The following is a 21,648-nucleotide window of genomic DNA, read 5'->3' on the forward strand; positions in this document are numbered from 1 at the left end:
ATGCCATGTAGCAGCCATTAAATGTGTGGGACACCAACTCCTCCTTTTCTATCTATATCATTTCATGGATTTAACGAGTTATCCGAGTCAAAGCGGACAACTTCAGTGACTACATGCTCTAGTCCTCCTGCGCTTGCGCGCGTGCGGTGTGTGAAATGCGTGCGTCTGTGTGTGAAATGCGGGGATGAAGTGAAATAGCTGGGCAGTTTGATAGCTGAATTATAATAAGCAGCCTAATAAAAATAATAGTTATTATTATTATTATTATTATCTAATACATTAATAGGAGAATGAGCCTAATATCGTCTTGATTATCGACAGAGAAATCTGCTTATGTCGATATCTCTGATTATCGTCGATACACGATACTATCGTCTATCGGCACAACCCTATTGGAGATGCGAACCGTTTCAAACGATTCAGTTCGGTTTGGTGAACTGAGATCCAGTTACATAGAATGATTCATTTGGGAACCGGATATCACTAAACTGCAGTGTTTTGAACGCTCTCACATCAGACCCTGAAGAGAAGACCATGCTGAATAAAGTCATAGTTTTTGCTATTTTTGGACCAAAATGCATTTTCAATGCTTCAAAAAAATCTAACTGACCCTCTGATGACACATGGACTACTTTGATGATGTTCTTCTTACCTATCTGGACATGGACAGTAGACCGTACACACAAAGTTTCAATGGAGGGACTGAGAGCTCTCGGACTAAATCTAAAATATCATTAACTGTGTTCCAAAGATGAATGGAGGTCTCACAGGTTTGGAACGACATGAGGGTGAGTCATTCATGACATAATTTAGATTTTTGGGTGAACTAATCCTTTAAGCTTGTTATTGTGTGAGATACAGTGAGTCAGAAGGAATAATATGATCTGATAAAAGCACTGCACTTAGTGACATTTAGTCTATTGAATTCTTCTGTACTTACTTAAGCAGGTCATAGGAGGCTGTGAGTAGCTGGGCACGAGTGTCGACTAGTTCCAGCAAATCTGCCCAACTCTCATTGATGCCATCCTTCCACTCTGCCAGGGTGGCTGCCTCACTGTGTCCTGCTTCAATCAGATCATCTATGATCCGGTTCACAGTGTCTACACGTCCTTGACCCACTGTCCCTGTCTCCCGTGCAAACTCCCTGAACTTATCTCGCAGGATCTAAAATATTGATGTAATTAGAAACATAATGATTGTAATTATATTGATCTAAAATGTAAGTATTACTAAATATCTAAGTATCTTAATACTTAATATCTTATAAAGTCTTACATTTGACATGTCAAAACATGCACATGCTTTTACATGAGAGATGGTAAATGTGGGGTAGGTTCCTATTTACCGTCACATGGTCAAGGTCTTGTCCCATCTCTTGTGAAGATGCCACCACATCACGCTCTGCAATCCACTGACCAAGATCCTCCACTTCACGGCTAAGTAAGAAATGATGATATGTGTGGTCCAGCTTCTTTTTACGGTCCTCTGCCAGCTCCTTCAGCCCAGCATACTGCTTATCAACTTGTCCTTGTCTCCGGATGATGGCCTCACTTCACATACAGACAAATAAAGAGTAATATTAATGTTTTTTTTTTAACATAAACTGGGGTGTCTTAGGATTCAGTTCAGCTTTGGCCCACTCTACTCAATATACAATACATAAAGACTCTACCCATCTGGGTGCTCTTCAGCCAGCATCGTCTGGGCACGGTCTGCCAGCTGCTGGATGGAGAGTGCATAGTCATCCACTACCTGCTTCAGAAGCAGGTGTCGGTTCAGCACGATCATTGCACTCTGTTCATCCTACAACCCAGAGAGATTAATTGTCACAGACAATTTATTTTAGTATAGCTTTTCATTGCACACAAAACTTGTAGCCAGCACAGAACTTGGCATTTTGAAGATTTTTAAGACAGACAGCATTTTGCAGTCTATCAAAGTTTTACCTTGGCCTTCTCATCAGAGATCATATAAAGTTCTTGTTCTCCTATCCAGGCCTCAGCCTCATCTGCATCATTGTAATACTGCTGGGCCTCATTAGAGCCATAGAGCCGTGCTCTCCGTTTGTCCATCTCATCCTGCAGCTTTGCCCACACCTCTTGAAGCTTCTGAATTTCCTCAGACATGTGTTCTTCTTCTGGACTGCCTTCTGCTGCTGCCACCATGCGCCGACCACGCTCTAACACTTCATCAATGCGTGGCTGGTGGCCATCGATCTCTTTTTGAAGAGACTGTGCAGGATATAAAAGGATTATATGAAAGGGGTTGGTGGGGTATATGAAAGGGGGTAATCACATGGTAAACTAAATATAAATTATATAAATAAACCATAAATTTAATTAGTCCATGTTCTCAAGTCATGTTGTCCACGCTGGATAATTAGATATAATTTTAGTGGGTAAGTGGAAAATATTAACTACTCACTTGGTTCTTCTTGAGCAGAAGTTGGACGGTCTGAAGATTGTTGCCATGATCTTCTGACATTGCCATTGGTAACCTCTCATTAACCCAGAGCTGAGGAGAACAAATCAAAGCTTTTATGTAAAAGTTCTTTAAGAAGAAAGATCAACAAAATCTAATGATGAATTCCGAGAAGCTGTCGTTTGGATTTATGGATAACTGTGATTTTAGTACATACTATTTCATCTGCAAGATCTCTGAAGAACTGGTGCACTGCCTTAGCAGCCTCCAGCTTTCCCCTGCGTTGAGCGAGAGGTGTGAGGAGCCTCTGGAAGTCTCTCTGAAGTGTCTGCTGCTCAACTTCAAGCTCAGGTTGGTCCTCTCTAAGAGAAGCATGCTGCTGTACAGTTTCTTGAAGTTCTTCAAGCTCTCGTGCACGATCCCGAACTTGATTCTCTGTCATCTAGGGGAGAATAGGGCAGATTTAAGCAGTATTCTATAAATTGCCACCAAATATGGAAAGACAAAGCACAGACAGTAGTTGGCTCCAAGAAAAAAAATTATAAAATGTCACACCTGATGTTTTTTCAGTAAGATGTTGGCACTGGTAAGATCCTTTACTTCTTCATCCACATCACCCTGGAGCTGCTGCTGCAGTTCAGCCAACCATTTCTTCAGGTCAGCCAGGCTCTGATCAAACAGCTCAGAACGGTTTGCATCAAAAAGAAGCCGAGCCTTCTCTTGTGTGGTGCTCTCCAGCTTATCCCATAGTTCATGAAGCTTAGCAAGACGATCAGTGACAATGGGCTCAAATTCAGGCTTGGATTCCATCAGTTCCTGTCCCTCCTAATAAGTGCATGGTTTAAAGTACATATTAATTTTTTCAATCATTTCAACACATTGATACTAGGGCTTCAGCAGAATCTTACATCATTTGATAAAAAAATAGTAAAATATGTCCCATATGGAGATTGGATATGGGATTTTTACTCCGGAAACTCAACTGCTGTGCTTTATTAAGGTTCATTTAAAATGGCTATATATATACCTTATCAATATTATGAAGCCAATCCTTATTGGATGCTAGTTCTGCCATGAAGGCCTGGTGTTTTTGCCACTTGCTATGGAGGTTTCGAGCCTCATCATATGATGTATCCTGTGCAGTCAGCATTTTCTCATTTATCCATAGTGTAAGCTAAAATAGAGAAGTAAATGTTCATTGAATGAGAGAAAAGGTCACAAAGAAAATGTAATTCATATTAGAAGCAAATCTGTCTATTGAGTAAAGCATTACTCACATCCTGGGTGTTTTGAAGAAAGTGCTGAAGTTCCCTGTTGTCCTTCAGTTTCCCTGAGACTTCCTTGGCTTTGTCTCGATTCTTGTTGTACCTAAAGACATGAACACACAAATACATGGGTTATTTACTGGTTGATCTCAAGTGGAAAGTGGTGTAAGAACTTTATATGGTAAAATGTGAACACTGACAGATATTGAAATGGCTTTTTCTTTACCATTTTCTCACTGCAGAGAGAACACTTTAAAAAAAGCAACATTAGCCAATGGATTAGATATACTTTCACAAAGAGATCAATACCCATCAGAACAGACACACATCTTAAGGAGCTACAGACTGCCTGGGCTAATAGGGGAAATGCAGGCTACTCCTTTACAGTATAATGCTTCTCTCACACACCGCTAATTCAGCACAAAGAAAGCACAAATTCATGAATGCATTAACATGAACTTTGAGTAAAAAATATGGTTGTTTTCTGAATTACACTGACATTGTGAGTTGACAAGAGTCAATTAAATGTAAATGTTCTTGTCATACCATTTTATATACCGGTCCAGAGGATACATTAAGTAATAGTTAAAAAGCAATAACTTTTGCATTCTTTTTTTCTTTTTCTTTTTTTTATGTGGGATTCTGGAATCTATTGAACTGAAAGAGAATTATATACTTTTTCTGTCTCTTTAAGCAAGGAAATTGGATTGAAAAGGTACATTTATTTTAGTGGATAGTTCATATGCTAGGTCAATGTTGTATGTAAATGATGTTGTATGTCTGAACTTGGATGTAAAAAAGGCTAAATAATATAAAAAAACAGACCTATCTTCAATAGAGCCCATTTTGTCATTGATCCTTTCTGAGTAAAGGTTTCCACTGTCCACCAGCCTCTGACCAGTCTCCAGTGTGTTGAGTATCTTCTCCTCATTAGCATCCATGGTGGTAACAAAGTCCTCGTGTTTCTTCAGGGCCTTCTCTGCTCCATCCAGGGTGTCAGGCTTGTCTATGTGGGCTAGAGTGTATTCCTTTTAACAAGTACAGGAAAAAGACACAGAAAGAGACATGGCAAATTAAAGGGAGGAACAATATTATGGAACTGCAATTGAAGGTTATTGGAAGAGAATAATAAGCAGGAAGCAATACTGGCAAGGTTTGGGTTTCCCCTTGTTTTCATTACAAGGAACATCAGATTAAAATTGTAGGTATGTATACCTGGTTATTTAAGATGGCCTCAGCCTGCTTGGCATCCCTCATGAACTGTTGGAAGCCGAGACCCTGATCTAGGAAGCTCTTGCGGCTGTCCCACATTTTGTGCAGCTCATCCCATCCCTTATCAAGACCAACCAGCCTCTGCTCTAGCTGTTGGTACTGAGGATCATCTTCTTGGCCCTGAATGACAGCTGCTCCTGTGTCTCTCACACGGTGGTAATCTTCTTCATGGCCATCCATATCAGCCCTCACAGCATCATGAAGACTGAAATACTGCTCAGCCTCTGGTAAACCATCAGGCATGTCTTCAGATGCAACAGCCTTCTGTGTCTTGAAGAGCCAGGCTTGAAAATCATCCATGTCCTGTAGGAAGGTCTGCAGCTTGCTGACCTCCCCAAGAGAGTCTTCTCGGTTTTTCAGGGTGTATTTCAAGGTGTCCCATGCAGCATCCAACTCTTTCTGTCTGGCAAATATATCAGAAGCATTTTCTGGGTGGTCCTTCACAAGCTTCTGGGCCTCATTACGTAGGAAATCCAACTTATCTTGGATGGCAGCAAGGTCTCTTTCCATTCCAAAGAGCTTCCTTTGAATGGTAATGACTGCAGCCAGATCATTCCCAAGGTCCTGTGTTGACTCAATGACTCTTGTTTTGTCTTTTATCCATGACTCGGTCTCATCACATTCAAGATCATAGTTATGTAGGCTGAGGGCTGAATCTACTTTATGTTTCTTATCCTCCACCATTGCTTTAAAAGCTTCCCATCTTTAAGAACAGAAAAAAGGAACATTACAGATTATTAAGAGTATTGTTTATTGGTACAGGCTTTCATATCCAGGATTATAACCCTTACCTTCTATTCAGACGAGTTTGACAGTCTTTCACTTGTTTTATTTGTGGATGTCTGCTGTCTTCAAGTTGTTTGGCTGCTTTATTGATGTTATCAACCCGAGCCTGCATATTACCCATTTCATGAGCAAGAATGCTTAGCCTGCAAACAAACACAACATTTTATCACAGTGGCATAAATTGGAATAGTTTCCCAGTTTATGAAACAGACTGTCTCTGGGTTCACAAAACCAAGAGCCATACCTGTTTTGTACAACTTCTAGATCTTCCAAATTCTCTGGTGTCTCCAGCCCAACCAGCCATGTCTCCTTCTGGCCCATCCAGAGCTCACAAGCATCCGTCTCACTAAAGATAGTGTAAAGAGCCATGGTGTCATCCAGCTTCTTCTGCCTCAGGTCTGAGAGGGTCAAAAGCTCAATATACATATCCCGGATATCATTCATACGCCCCTGGATGTCTGGTGTGTGCCTTAATTCCTCAGGAAGTGCATTGGCCTGTTTGGATAGCGTGTCAATGATGGCTCCATTCTTAGCAGCCTCATCTCTTAAGTCACGGTGTTTCTTGAGCAGTCGCTGCGTAGTGTACTCATCATGCCCAATGTCATCACTGCTCATCTGACGCATAGCATCAACCAGCCAGGCTTTTAGGTCATCAGCATCACCCTGAAACTGGAAGAAGCATTGAGTGTCTTGCAGATTCTGTTTACGGAAGGCAGCCAGTTCCTCCAGCTGCTGCCACTGATTTCGCACTTCATCCATGCGCTGTTGCACTTTAGGGGAACCCAAGTGCGAGCCCTGAATCATGCTCTGCCCCTCGTCCATCACATGCTTTAAGTTGTCCCGTCTGGCAGCAAGCTCATCCTCAAAGACGCTGTGTTTGCTCTGCAGTACCAGCACACTGGTCAGGTCCTTACCATAGTCAAGAGAGGAGAAGATGTGCTCCTTTTCCCGAATCCAGCTTTCCAACTCTGCAATTTCCCATAAAAAGTTCCAAAGTCGCCGCGACTGCTCAAGACAGGCTTTTCTCTGAGATGCCAGAGCACACAACTCCTGGTAGCACAGGTCCAAGTGTTGTACCCGATCACGGATCACTTGTGGGTCACATGGTTTATAACCTAGACAATTAAGAGCAAATATAAAAATAACAATGAACCGTGTGTGTAACAAATTAAACAAATAAAGACTACACAACTACATCACTCAAGTCAACAGAAAATTACAAGGGTACAACTGTACTCACTGTCACCATTGGCAAATTTAAGAGCAGCCGCATTGGCGGATCGTACTCTTTCTGCCTGCACTGCTATATCAGCTTCTAGCAACGAATGTTTTTGCAACAAGTCTTCCACTTCCAATAAGTGTTTTCCAAAGTCTGGGGACAAGAGTCGACTCTGAAGAACAAATGTCACATAAGAAATTGATTGAATAACGTAATATATTTTTGCTTCAATCACGACTTACAATGCAACCATAATATTCAAACAAAATATATAAATCAACCACACTGTATACTCAATTGTCTTTCCTACCTTCATTTCATCCATCCAGCTGATGATGTAGAGCATCTCCTGGAAGATTCTCTGAAGGGTGAGGTTCTTGTCTAGACGACCTCTACGAGCTTTCAGGAGCTCTTGCAAGTAGTCCCACAGCCTCAAGATATTGTCTTTTCTAGCATCAATGCGTTTAGCATCATGGTATCGTTCTGCTTCCAGTTCTTTAGACAGGGCAACCAGTGCCTGAACCCGTTCTTCATATGCAGCAATGTCTGTCTCTATGGCATCATGTTTCTTCTTAGCTGCCTCAACTGCTGGTAAGTCATAGCCAAAGTTATCCTTCAAAGTAGAAAGCAAAATTATGATAATTCATTTCAATCATCAGGTGATGGCAACTACAAAATGATGGGTATCTAAATAAAGGCTCGCTGCACCTTTCATCTTTTAGACAAAGGCTGTGGATAGTGAGTTACCTGTGAAACCAGTCTCTGATTCTCTAGAAGCCAGGTCTCTCTCATAGCTGCCTTCCTGTCAAAGCGACGAGCCATCTGCTCCAACTTTTCCTGTCTAATGAGTTCATCTCTTAGGACCCGTTCACGGTCATGTTCTGCCTTCTCCAACCTCTCCCATGCCTGAGAACAAAGGCACACACACTCAAACAGCTCAGAGTCTCTCAGACCACTTGTTTTACTACTATGTTCAACCTTTGTCATTGTCTCTGCAGAAAATTTACTTGAAGTGGTTGGGACTAACAGGTGTCTGTTTGGTTCATAACAGTGTTTCCCATGAATTGATTGATATTATTGCTGGAGCTTAATGTGCCCCCATTTAAAGTCAGATATGGGATATTCCAACTTTATCTCACCAGATAACCACCATACTCTACTGTACAATGTTTATAACATAAAAAGGCAAAGTCTGTTTTGCCGATATAAGTTAATAAATTTCAAGTGGAATTATAATGTACCTTGCCTAATTGGAGGTTGGAAAATCATACACCCCGAGTTCAATGCAGCATTAACCTTTGCATCTCACCTTGTTGATATCAGACACAAGTGCACCCTCTTTAGGGGTGTAGACTCTCTGATTGTTGGCCCTCATTCTGCTCTGGATAGTAAACAGCAGTACTTCCAAGTTGCCTTTCTCCTGGAACCTGAAGAGTTAGAGTTAAAAAAGTAATTCAAATTTGGTTGCTTAGCAGTTGGTTGCTTACTACAAAAAAAGAAATTTGTTCATAAATAGCCATAAATGAAATACTTAGGTGGTTTCTCCATGGTACGGTAAGAGTTGAAAGCCTGCAATTGCTGTTGGACACCTGTAAGGGAGTTAGCAAGCTTGCGGTTGTTCAGGACAATGATGGTTTGCTCAATCCATGTTAGCAAGTCTGATGACAATGTCTCATACTTCTCAGTCATCTTCTCTGTTTCAATGGCCTGGTCTAGCACCTGGAAAATATAAGTATAGATCAATGCAAATGTCCTCTTGCATTACACACATAAAATTCACATGGGAGCGGACTCGCTTAAATTTTGCACCTTTCCAACTCGCTTGCCCTCAACTGCCAGAGCCTTCATCTTGGAGAAGTAGTGGTAAAATGCAACAACATATGTGATTATGGACTTCTCATCTGGGTTCTCAGTGAACACATCTGTAAACAATAGAATATAAAGATGTTTTCTCTATCCATCTTTTTCTTTAACGCAGAAGTAGGCCTATTGGACAGACTTCCGGCTCATTAGCCGCTATAGGGAAATAACAATAGAATAACAATGTGCAGTAAACAGTAAAACTGTTTGCATTATAAACCAGTGTGTTTGTAATTAAGACAACACCTTCAAATAATATGGTAAGACATGCCCATTTTTAATATCAAGCACCAAAACGAGTGGTTCTGTACAGCTAAAAATAACTGGACATGGTCGAGACCGGAAGCCAGACCCATAGAATTTACAAATGGCTGCGCCCATTTTTATACGAAGACAAAGGTGGATAATGGGAGTTTAATTCATATATTTTTGGCTTAATATTCAGTAGGTGTTACTTGCCTTCTGGGTCCAGGAGCTTGGTGACACCAAGGTTTTTTTCAGCTACATTAAAGGCCTGCTGAAGGTTGTGGGTGGGATTGGACCTCTGTAGATTGCCATAGTCCACCAGATCTGGCCTGATGCAGTGGAATTAAAAAGTTATTTGGTTTATATGTGACCCTGGACCACAAAACCTTAAGTCCCTGGGATATTTTTGTAGCAATAGCCAAAAAAACATTGTATGGGTCAAAATTATTGATTTTCTTTAATGCCAAAAATCATTAGGCTATTAAGGAAAGATCATGTTCCATGAAGATACTTTGTAAGTTTCCTACCATAAATATATTATAACTTAATTTTTGATTAGTGATATGCACTGCTAAAAATTCATTTGGACAACTTTACAGGCGATTTTCTCAGTATTTAGATTTTTTTGCACCCTCAGATTCCAGATTTTCAAATAGTTGTATCTCGGCCAAATATTGTCCATTCCTAATAAACCATACATCGATGGAAAGCATATTTATTCAGCTTTTAGATTATGTATAAATCTCAATTTCGAAACATTTACATTTAAGTTTTGTGGTCCAGTGTACATATCTATTGCTATTATTTCAATTTCATTTCTCAGTGATTGCTTTGGAGGTTTAATTCAAAGGTCAACTTTTTGTTAATCAATAACATGATTTTGGAGGGTGAATGTTCATTTTGAAAAATTACTTTCAGTTTGTGATTGGAAATGATACATATGAGATTATAAGAAAGAAAGCTAATCTTATTTCTTAGAGAAATCATGAGATTACACAAAGGTTTAAAGTTGCTCTCCATGTAATCTCAGTGGTGTCTAGAAGAAACATATGAGAACATCTGCTCAATGTGTCAACGCATGTCTCCTAACCACTAAGCTAGATAAGATAGTCTCCACAAGCTATCTTTTGTCTTAATATGTACATTATATTTTTGATATTTATCACCTGTGTTTGTGAATGAGAGCATTAAAAGCCATGCCATCTTTCCAGCTTGTGGTGAAATTGGTGATGTTTACATTGTGGTACCTGCAGATACAAAACGACATAAGTCAAATTAATCAGCAACCATAAATTTCTCATGAAGCTATAGCTTCATTACTACTAAAGTACCCTGCAGTCTTCATCTGGCACCACAGGAGTAGTGCATCTTTGGCCGAGCGGGTCTCTTGCCGGCCTGTCTGATCAGCTTGTCCTGTCTCTACTATAATGTCTTGAATCTGTATCCACATAAGGAAAGAAAGAACAAAAGCTGAAATTAATCCCACATACACATTCAAATTATATTCATACATCTTTCTGTCACTCTTACTGTATTTCTGTCAACTAGACATTCTTTCTGTTAATTGCAATAATAAAAACAGTAAATTCTCCTATCAGTTGACATTTCATGTACCATACTCTAAATCTCACATTAATTAGAAGAGCAACTGCAATTCGCCCTTGGACATTCATTCTTGGATATGCAGAGGCATTGTTACTTTATTTAGATCCTGACTTTTTATATCTCAATAGTTTGCACATCGCTGTGGGAACCAGACAGAATAAAGAGCAGTCAACAATTCCCATTCCAGTATTTTTCCTTTCATTTTTGAGGGTCTGAATTATGTAGCAGAGTATTTTGTTTGAAGTAGCTGGGCTAAAAATATCCTGCTATCAAAATAATAGATTTAAAAATAAATATAAGCTTTTTGAATCAACCAAATAAATGTAAGCTTTTCCAATTAGCCAAAGACACAATACAAAAACGCTGCTTTAGGTTTACTGTAATATCAGAAAGTCTGGATTGTTTTGTACTGTATGTTTTATAGCCTGAGACATTTTTAGATTTAGTTTTAAATTTTTTAATTTTCCTTATTGTTTGGTTGAAATTATATTTAGAGGCACATAATGAATAGGATGGTCAAAAAAGTTGTCTAATCAGAATAATGGGCTGACCTGGAAGCGAAGAATGATGGTCCAGATAAGGCCTAGGATGAGCCGGTGGTTTCCATCTACAATATCATGTGAACCCATGTTCTCTAAGTGCACCCTCTGCTCCTTTAGAAACTGGAGAGCTTTGTCCACATTCTCAAGACAATGGATCCGCATTCGCCCCTTGGTTGGCTTGGGCTAAATGGTGGAAAGATGGAGAATCAAAGATATTACTGCAATGACTAAATTACAATTAATTCTTGTTTTGTGGTCTGGAGAAATCAAGATTTGACACTTTTACACATTAAACACACATTATACTCACCAGTCTCTCCCCTGACAGAACCTCCAGTAGTTTGATAAGCATTCTCCCATCCCGAAGGTCTAGATAGAGATCTGAGATTCGGCAGCTGACTCTGGCTAATATTGAATTCACCCATTTTGTGAAGGTCTTCTTCTGGACAGCCTCTCGCTCATCTAGTTTTGACAGAAAGGGAAAAACATTCAGCTACTCTGATTTTCATGAGATTCACCCATTTAGAAGGAGAACAGAAATTATATGGAATGAATGCATTATGTAATAAAATAGTTAAACAAATGTGTGGACTGTAAAAATGCCCGAAAGCCATATTTTTAACATCTCGCACTCAAACTTTCAAAAAGTCCTTTTTAAAAAATATTTTTGTCATAATCATACAGTGATTATAGTATATAATCTATGTACAGTATGTGTGTTCTTCATAGTGTAGTTATGTATGTTCATGTGTTTTTCCTGAGCATGTCTTTGCAGCACCACGTTTAAGTTTCTAACAAAAAAAAAAAAGCATTCTTAATGATGAGTTTTATAAATGATTCAGATCCTATGGCTGCAGAAAACTGGAAAGATGGAGGGACAAAAAGAGAGAGATAGAAAAAAACGAGTGAGTGAGAGAAGAGGAAGAAAAAGACATTAGAAAACATTAGAATGTGCAGTGGGTAGAGAATGGATACATGCTTCTAAGCCGATCTAGAAATATTACCTTTCCATTTATGCTTAAACTAAAGCTAAACAGTCTCAGACTTGACCCTCTTCTTGTCTCAGCCTTGAATCGTACTCAGCCTTCTCAGGTCTTGGTCTGTACTGGGACTAGAATGAACTGGTCTCAACTAAAACACTGTTAAATTACCCTAAAGTGTATGAAAACATGTCTCCTCCATCTGGATCACAAAGCAATGAAAAAATTATGAACATTCAAATGTGTAATGCATGATGTTGGAACTATTTTTGAGCATGTGCACGAACCATCTTTCAGACGTATTAAGATTAGTGAGTTTTATATCAAATGTTATTTCTGTACAATGGATATGCAAATACAATTTTTTTGAAAAGCTGTTTTGAAAGGCATGGGTTGTCAAAAGTGCTAAAAAATAAAATAAAAAATTACTTAAGTGGAAGATGGAGGCGTGAAAATGGGGTTTGTTGCTCCAAGTGCAGGTTTTTTTCAAAAGAGTGGTCTAAACAGGCAGGGTCAAACAACAACAAACAGGTATAATCCAGGAAGAGACAAAAGAGTAATCCAATAAACAGGCAAAGGTCAGGGTCAGACTGCAAACAATCATAAAACAAGGAACAGCCCAGGGTCCAAGGCAAGACAAGAAGGAACACGGAAACACAGGAACTAGGCCATTAGCCTTTTCCCATTAATTTAGATAATTTATTTAAAGAGTTTTAATAATTGTTTCTTAATGTTGGCACAATGTGAAAAAAAATAAAACATTTCTTGATTTTCTAAAAACCTCAAACATGTATTTTATGTCATAACTAAATCTATCTATATTTATATCTAAATAAAATTATTTTATTCAAGCAAAAAAAAAAATTTAATTACAAATGCTTTCAAATGTCATGGCTAATTACCCTGGATCCAAAGGAAAATTATGTCACAACCACAGTGATTGTCAATCAGTCCCAAGCCCTTCATTCGTGACTATCCTTAGTTTTCATGAAAGGTAAAACATCAACTGCAATATAATGAAATATAAATATGAGTTGTTTGCAAATAAATTATTTGAACAATTGTCAACAGAGATTTACATTTTTTATTTTTTGGTCCAGATGGTATAAGTTTGACTTAATGGGTTACACCAGAATAAAAATCAAATAAAACTAAGGGACAGGTCATGTAGGTGAATCTCTATAAGGTAACAACTGCACCGTTTCACTTTTTAAGGTGCAATTGACCATGTTCCTTCCAGATTTAGCAATGCTCCAGATGTGCTAAAATATAATAAGAGATCTAAGCTTGGCAACACTACATATTTCATGATCAAACTACTGCCAAATGATTCCTCTTCCTGTCCACACTTTGTACAGCGGGACTGTAGTCTAACCTCTACTAAATGCTTCTCTCTCTCTCTCTCTCTCTCTCTCTCTCTCTCTCTCTCTCAGAACAGTAGTGAGTCTAAATAGAGTACTAGGGTCCTGCTGATCTCTGTTATTCTCTCCAGCTCACATGAAAGGTCTGTGAAATATTCATATTGATGGATTTTCCCTGTACATAACAAGCCAGTGTTTTTCCCATAGTCAGCCTTCACTGGATGTGACCTGCAGTCTCACTAAATTCTCATACCTTAGTCATTGTTTGGATGGCTCTGGACCTACAAGCTCAGGTACTTACCAACACAGATTCACAAGTAACAGAGAGGTTGTGATGGGAGGACACATAGGAGCAATGAATTTAGATACAACATAAGTGGTTCTTTCCCATTTAACACCTGTATCCATTATGGAGGCGATCTTTTTGGGTGATCTTTATGATGTTCTTGTCCTTGTTGAGTCCCTCCTTCAATCTATATCTGTAAGATTTTTCCACAGGTTTACCATCCGCAGACAAAAAGCTGTTTTAAGTAGGCGTCATGTCTTAGGCACTTGCAACTATATTTCTCATAATTGCAACTTTAAAGTCACCAACTATATTTCACAATTGCAACTTTAGATCTTATAGTGTGACTTCATATCTCACAGTGTTACTACAGTACATTTCTTATTTTAAACTTCATCTTACAATTACTTTTATTATTTACTCTAAAACAGGTTTCCATAAAACCCATAACCCTAGTTATGAGCATTAGTATTAGTGATGCCTGCCTTAGAAAACACTCTATTCTCTTTCTGCTCCACACCATTAAAAGAATGCTTTCTTCAGAGAGAAGGAGAAAGCTCAGTTTTATGCAAATTAACAGTGACAGTCAGCTTATCTCTAAAAATAAAGAGCTGCCAGGAGAGAATAAGAGAGATAGGAGACCTCAGTGCTGAATACACCTAAATCAGAGAACAAGACAGAGACAATATTTTCCTTTAAGAGGTAAGAATAGCAGAAGACAAGATGTAGATGGGAGGTAGCCTGCCACTGTACCTATCACTTTGTACTTCAGCAAGAAAAAGACAGATGTGGTAGGGCACAAGAGGTATTTTTTCAACTGAATGGCCTTTTTATGAGTTTGTCATTAAATATTTAGAGGTAACGCAGTGAGCAATTGGGCCGTATATACGGCATAAATAATAAAATAAATAAATACTGCACATAAAAAGACAAACATGTTCCCATAGCACCCCATAGAAAACAGTCTAGCCTACCACCTTAATGCCCTTCCCATTCTGGATCTCTACCTAATCCTGTAACTCCCCTGTGGCGTGGTGGAGTGGTATGCTGGGAAAGACTGCCCCCTCCTCGAGGATGGGAGGAAAAAAACTCTAGCAGGACACTACCTTGCAGTTGTCTGAATCGCCCATCCAGAATAGAGTTGTTGAAGCAGATGTTGGAAGCACTGTAGCTGAGCCAGCGTGCTCGTCTCATACTCCGGGACGGGGACAGGGGGCAAGATGGTGAGGAGCGTGGAGGTGAGGGCCGATGGCCCCTTGGGGTGCAGGAGGAAGAGGATGATGATGTTGAGGAGGCTGAAGTGAGAGTCATGGGCGCTACTTTAGGTCTGATGCCCAGTAAAGTTCCGTTCCTGTCTGGCAGGTGCTCAGGTTCACGAATGTGGGGACTGTTAGTTTTGCCCCCTCTCTTGCTTTGGGCTCTGGAAACTGGCGGGGTGCTTCTGCTCCGATTGCCTGGTGCATTGGTCCGGGTCGGGACTTCTTTTACTGTGGTATAATGCCGGCTGCTGACCTCTCGGACGACAGGGGTAGGGCAGATCGCAATGGTCTCTCTGCTGGTCTTCAAGCTGAGTTTGACCTCCCTCAGCCGGGTCTGGCTCACAGGCACCGTGCGGCACAAACAGGGGCTGCTCATCCTCACCACGCTAAATCAACGCAAGGATGGGAAAGAGCGAGAAAGACAGGACACTCTTCTTCTCTCCTTCTGTCTCGAGTCCTGTTATCTTCTCTTTCTTCCTCTTGCCGCCCTCCCTCCCCCTCTCTCTCTCTCTCTCTCTCTCTCTTTCTCTCTCTCTCTTTCTCCTTCCCGCCCTCACTCTCTCTTCACTTAGCAGTGACGCTGTTGTGCCTCTCCCCAGTAGCACAAGGAGTGGTTCTCCAGCACCCCAGCCATGCATATAATATGCCCTCATTCCTGTCCGCCCCACAACATGCTCACACTCATCTAAAATGTCATCAAATGGCTATACACGTGTTTGTGTGTGTGTTTTGATTTGTTCCAAATACAATGTGATGTCAGACTGTAAGTGCGTGCATAAGCAGTTTGGGCCCTGATGTAAATACAAACTAGAACTGTATTAATGACTGTGTACTCAAAGTGTACTTAGTATACTCAGAGGGATTCGTGTCTGTTCAGAAGCCGTAAATCAACGGTGAAGAATGGGAACCACTTCTCTCTTGCTCGCTTGCTCTCCCTCAATTCTGAACTCTCTCTAATTGCATTACAGAAAGAGCAGAGCACAGACGCACCGACAGAACACATCACACTCCCCCTGGCTCAGCAACTTACACTTGGCTCAAAGAAGCAGGCCAAATTTGAGTACACCATCGCTAATGCATTTCAAAACAGAAAGACCCCTAGCCTTGAATATAAAAAAATCATAACTTATTCTTAGATGTATGGTTTATGAAGGAATCATTATTTTGAACCGGTTCTTTTTTTCTGAACTAAATGGACCAGGTTCACCAAATCAGACTGAACCGTCTGAGCAGCACAGATTTACAAGTTAACGAATCTCACAGGACCACAGTTTCAGCTAAAAAACTGAAGAAAAAAAGTCACGTACATCTTGGATAGCCTGAGGTTAAGTAAAATAAAAATAAAAAGAGATACAGTTTATTTTGGGGGGGTAAACCAACTCTTAAAGTGTCCGAAAACATCACACTTTACTGATTCATGCCTTGTGTTTAATCCATCCACCCATTCTCCAAACTATTTCTCCTGCCTTTTGCAGTGTTTTGTGTAGAAAAGCACATACTGTAGAAGTGTGCTCCTTTATGAAAAATTACCATCAAAACTTGACATCTCATATCTCTAGAAGTAGTTAGTGTAGATATGCACAGCTATAAAGCAATTTCATAGGCAGAGTGTGTGTAAGGCTTGGGAAGGCTTAGCCTTCTCCTGGCCATGGGGATTTGGGCAAAAATGCCCCTAAATTGAAAAAAAAAAACTTTCTGCACAAAGAAATTGAATCTAAAAAAGTGAAAACAAATAGTGTTGATTGTGACATTAAATTAAAATCTGCTCATGTTACACAGTTTTCTTTTTACAATTTAAAGTGTTGTGCATTTTAAGCAATCACACACAATTCGGTTGAGCTTAGGAATGCAGTGGCCAATCAGAGGCGTTCAGATGAGTAATCGCTGAAAACACATCAGTTTTGTTGAGTGCACGTTCGTTCTGAATTCTGACTCTTTGTAAGTGAGGGATTAATTTCACAGTGTATAAAGCTGATTATATTAGATTAAATAAATAAAAAATTTAGTGCTTAAACGCGCGATCGATCAAAGTTAGCGATAATGTCACTTTCTATAAATAATTTATTAGCTGTTTGAATAACCATGGAAAGGAAACATTATATAATCATCTTTCTATTGGTTTTATTAAATTGTAATCACATTAAATACAAATTCAGTCCCATTAAACATATTTTATTAGCCTACATGACACCAATGTCTGATTCTTGCCTTAAAAGATGGGTTTATGATGTTTAATACATTGCTGCTTTTAGCCTTACCCTGAAGTTGGTTCACCCTCCACCTATGGTTACAGTGGATATCAATGATAAAATCTGCAAGAGGAGAAATGTACCAAATTGGATGCCAAAAAAAAAAATTACATTGGACAATTGCTCTTGCTATTTAGATGCATGTAACAAAGTCTGCACCAAAACCAATCATTTAGAACTGGTTTACTATTTAAATGCAGTCACAGAGGTCTTTGTGTGAAGCTTTTTTTAACCTATGCCAGTAAACATTCTCCTTACTAGGGTTGGGTACTGAAACCCGGTGCTAATATAGTACCTATGGAACCGGTATCCACCGAACCGAATAAGAACGCAGATTTCGGTGCCTCATTTTGGTGACTCTTAAATGTCTGGGCGATTGATTGAAATATTTGTCCTGGTTCTCCGAAACGTACACAAGAAGCACACTATGCTTTTTTTAGCGGGGCTATAGCATTTAGCTCCAAAAACAGTACACAAATTTGTGATCACCTCAGAGTCAGTCCCCTTAAATTTCACATGAAAATGGCAGTTTACAAAAAGATCACGAGGGAGCAATCGCTTATTTAAATATACTTAATCTAATTATACGTACTTTATACATACATTACTGTGCAAAAGTCTTAGTTTTAGGCAGTTGTCAGACTGCTTGTGCATTCAACAATCTCACTAAAATTGATGGCAAAATGAATGTTTGGAAATGTAAACTGGTATTTTCTATTGACCTATTACAGCAAAAGATATAAATAACTGGCTTAAAAACCCTACTTGGGGTGAAAACACTAATGTGTCTAAGACTGTACTTTACAAACGACATTGTTGCTACTTTATAAAGAATGACCATATAGTCATTGATTGTATCAACTGATTAAAGACAATGACAGACAGCACTCGTTTTAACTAAATATCAGAGTGATTGACAGAGATACAGTAGAAACATTATGTGTGGTTTTCTATTAAACAATGACCTAGATCATGAAATAGGCTACATTTATTAGGCTAGATTAAGGGAAGCTTGGGAAATGAGAGCATCCAAGGAGTGTGTGAATGATATGGATTTATTTTAAATCTTTTTAATGTTCGTTAATGTTATCCTTTTTAGGCTTTATTTATTTATTTATTTTTATAGAAGTATCGGTTCAGGCACCGTTAAGGCACCAGTTCAGTTTTAAAAGTATTGAAATGGCATCGAATAAAACCCAATTGATACCCAACCCTAGTCCTAACCATGCCCCAGAAACCACTCAGAACACCCAAGCACCCAAAGCATAGTAACATCCTGGCATTGTGAAGCATTACTTAAATTTTATTTAAAAAACATTATGATACTGTGTGCTGTCACTGAAACGATCATGTGTGGATTACCCAGTCCCTAGAAAGGGTCTTGTAATTCTGGTCATGAAATCGCTATTTAAAACTTGCTGTCTCTGAGAGCAGCAGACCCCACAGGTGTGCCAAAAATTACAAGCTCCTGCAACCATCCCAGAGATCTAAGCTATGGGCATAGACGGGCAGGGCAGCTGTCCAGCTCACTCATACAGAGGCATGCTGGGTATGTGCAAATGATCCTGGCTGGTCAAGGGGGGCAAGAGAGGATAAGGTTCAGCTGCCTACATTTGTGGGCCTCTGTATATGTAAGCCAAAAGCAACATGTGCTCAGTTTTATGTCACTTGAGACGACTCACCTGCAAGTGCCTTAATGCGCGAACGCTCAAAGAGTCTGGCCGAGCTGTTGTCGTTGTCGAGATCTCCATCAGGCAGTTCAAAGCGGGTGTTGATGCGGATGTATTGCTGAGTGATTTCAGCATTGTCAAAGTCTGTCGTGGAGGTCATAGTTGCCATTGAGAGGAAGAGGAATGAGAGAGACCAAACACCTCACGGTGCCACACGAAGACAAGACAGCGGAATGCCAGAGATGGATGATCTGAAATGTTAAAGAGATGGAGAAGCAGTTTAACTGGACATTTATCTTTGAAGAAGTCATTTTAGATTTTGCACTGAAGAGACCTTTATACATTTAGAAATTTCTGTTTGCACCTCAATATATTTAGATATTCAATTCTTGTGCCCAAGGGACCATTCACACAGAAATGCATTTTTGCATTGAAAAATGCAAAACATGAGCAGTGGAATGGAAAAAAAAAAAGTCTTGGGGTAAATTCTTTTAACTTGAGTCTGTTTTAATTTGCTTTGTCGTGAGACACATATGCAAATTTGTGGTGGTTCTTACAGTGTGCCAAAAACTGTCTCACAGTTGCCCATCCTCCTATCATTACCTGCTTCTTTGCTTGTCCCTTTCTATGAGAATGGCAAAAATGTAAATTAATGAATAATACAATTTAATAAATGTATACCTGTTTCCCTCATAGGATATTTTCCTACCCCCTCAGGAGTCCAAAGGCCGCCATTTTCAGCACATGTCCTCCAACCGTCACACTTAACGAGGGTGTGTATGTACACATGCTACTGTGGAATGGCGAGTGAAGGTTAGCTGCTAAGATAGTTCTATCTTTGTGAGGCATGTTGCTCATGTGTAGTCTTATCGCCCTAAACAGGGGGCTGGGCAACCCCTCTGAGTAAGAGTATGTGAAGAGCACCCTTCACAAATTTTCCTACTTCGTCACGCGCTACGTGATCAGATATTTACTTGTGTGTTTCTTCTCACAGTTATAAAATTAGGGGGAAAACTCCTCGCACTGGACCGAATGAATTTCACCTTCTATTTTCAGGGTTAGTGTACTGTAACAATGCTAGGTGTGAATATGTCTGTTGTAAAATCTACAAAATTAAAATCAATGACACAGTCAACATCTGGCTCAAGAACTGAGGGAAGAGGAGAATCTAACAGTTGTCAGAGAGGGGTGATGGTGGTTCTCTCTCTCTCTCTCTCTCTCTCTCTCTCTCACTCTCTGCGTGTGTATCAGGCCAGTGCAGGGGGGATGTTATCAAAGAACTATTCTCCACCCATCAGCGGGAAACCCGTTATCACAAGAGTCACAACTTTGCTGCTCTCTCTGTCTCTGCAATATGCTCACGTGCACACATACAGTTTATGACGAAGTATCAACGATCTCAACCGAAAAAGAGGGACAGTAGGGACAGTTTGAAAAAACCTAACACCTAAAAAAGAAAATCATGCCATAACGTCATTCCCAAACCTCTGACTTTCTTTCTTCTATAGAGCACAAAAGAAGACATTTTGAAGAACATTGATGCTGCTCTTTTCCATACAATGTAAATATACAGTAACCAAACTGTCAAGCTCCAAAAATGAAATGGAGTCCTTAATAAGTCCTTATGATTTGTTTTCTCAACCCATATGATTAAGGAACGGACCATAATTTAATTTGTTCCCTAAAAAAACATTCTCTTGCGGTATCTTAAATCTCTTTACATATGCATATTTATTTTTTCCATGTTTGTGTGAATCTACCTATGCTAGATTATTTAATCTGAAGTATTTTAGGTCATTTTCATTATATTTGGCAATAACTGTAAAAAAAAAAAACAGTAGTTTAAATACTGCAAGAGCAGTGTCTCTAGCTAATAATATCTATCTCTGCCATGATAATGTCACAGTGTGTTTACTCTCAAATTCTGCAGCCGAAGCGGTCTACTGTCCAGGAAGCCGACACAGCAGGTTATTTCTCACATGTGTGAGGGGAGAGGCCACACTTAGGTGTGCTATGAATCATGATGCACTGTGTGTGCCATATTACTGTAGGAACAGCTGAAGCCTGGCACTATGGCACCAGAGTACTCTGTGTTTAAATGAGATTAAGTAAATTATGGGTATAATCACCGCCTTGAAGACATAAGTTTACCCTGAAACTTAAATTCTGTCACTATTTATTCACACTCGTCATTCCAAACATAAAAGTCTGACGTAATTTAAATTCCTGAATAAACTGTTCCATTAAAGATGCAGCAAGTTTTAAACACAGCAGTGGTTTTGAAGAAAGCAGAGCATAATTAGCAGACTGTATGATGCAAAACTATTCCTGGAATCAACTTTATGGTCATATTATGAAGTTCTGGGCGGTAAATAATGGCGTTTACACCACAGCGTTTCTCCCAATAAGGTGAGCTTGAAACAGATCATGTAATTTTATTATTTGAAACATTTAGTGACAGCTGTTTTTCTTTTGCTAATACTTTGAAACAGCTTTCTGAGAAACATGGAGACCAGCCGAATGTGTGTTGGTCCTCTGTTGGAAAGTCCAGTTGATAACTGTTGCAGTTGGAACATGGTGGCTAGTTTCTAGGTGCCCAAACTGGTCTATGTTCCAGAATCCAGCTT

General features: G+C 39.5%; 1 protein-coding gene across 3 annotated transcripts in view; it reads right to left on the reverse strand.

Annotated features, from left to right (window-relative positions):
• The window catches only part of LOC127933211 (spectrin beta chain, erythrocytic), a 28,855-nt gene that overhangs the window by 6,351 nt on the left and 856 nt on the right, over positions 1 to 21,648 (reverse strand). The window contains exons 1-26 of one of the 3 annotated variants that reach the window (XM_052530013.1): positions 19,703 to 19,861; positions 19,034 to 19,272; positions 11,527 to 11,678; positions 11,226 to 11,399; positions 10,401 to 10,507; positions 10,236 to 10,316; positions 9,283 to 9,398; positions 8,773 to 8,885; positions 8,495 to 8,682; positions 8,273 to 8,390; positions 7,711 to 7,869; positions 7,274 to 7,576; positions 6,985 to 7,135; positions 5,989 to 6,859; positions 5,750 to 5,887; positions 4,902 to 5,661; positions 4,512 to 4,714; positions 3,699 to 3,789; positions 3,449 to 3,595; positions 2,977 to 3,246; positions 2,639 to 2,863; positions 2,425 to 2,514; positions 1,947 to 2,231; positions 1,673 to 1,803; positions 1,346 to 1,550; positions 941 to 1,164 (exon numbers count right to left, since the gene is read on the reverse strand). In XM_052530013.1, the coding sequence (XP_052385973.1) occupies positions 941 to 1,164; positions 1,346 to 1,550; positions 1,673 to 1,803; positions 1,947 to 2,231; positions 2,425 to 2,514; positions 2,639 to 2,863; positions 2,977 to 3,246; positions 3,449 to 3,595; positions 3,699 to 3,789; positions 4,512 to 4,714; positions 4,902 to 5,661; positions 5,750 to 5,887; positions 5,989 to 6,859; positions 6,985 to 7,135; positions 7,274 to 7,576; positions 7,711 to 7,869; positions 8,273 to 8,390; positions 8,495 to 8,682; positions 8,773 to 8,885; positions 9,283 to 9,398; positions 10,236 to 10,316; positions 10,401 to 10,507; positions 11,226 to 11,399; positions 11,527 to 11,678; positions 19,034 to 19,190 (5,459 nt within the window). In that variant the 5' untranslated portion in view covers positions 19,191 to 19,272; positions 19,703 to 19,861. Of the gene's footprint in view, positions 1 to 940; positions 1,165 to 1,345; positions 1,551 to 1,672; positions 1,804 to 1,946; positions 2,232 to 2,424; positions 2,515 to 2,638; positions 2,864 to 2,976; positions 3,247 to 3,448; positions 3,596 to 3,698; positions 3,790 to 4,511; positions 4,715 to 4,901; positions 5,662 to 5,749; positions 5,888 to 5,988; positions 6,860 to 6,984; positions 7,136 to 7,273; positions 7,577 to 7,710; positions 7,870 to 8,272; positions 8,391 to 8,494; positions 8,683 to 8,772; positions 8,886 to 9,282; positions 9,399 to 10,235; positions 10,317 to 10,400; positions 10,508 to 11,225; positions 11,400 to 11,526; positions 11,679 to 14,949; positions 15,563 to 19,033; positions 19,273 to 19,702; positions 19,862 to 21,648 lie in introns of those variants that run through there. The other 2 variants (XM_052530012.1, XM_052530011.1) reach the window with 2 other exon arrangements.

Source organism: Carassius gibelio, chromosome A17 (genome assembly GCF_023724105.1).
Source record: "Carassius gibelio isolate Cgi1373 ecotype wild population from Czech Republic chromosome A17, carGib1.2-hapl.c, whole genome shotgun sequence".
Classification (NCBI taxonomy): Eukaryota; Metazoa; Chordata; class Actinopteri; order Cypriniformes; family Cyprinidae; genus Carassius; species Carassius gibelio.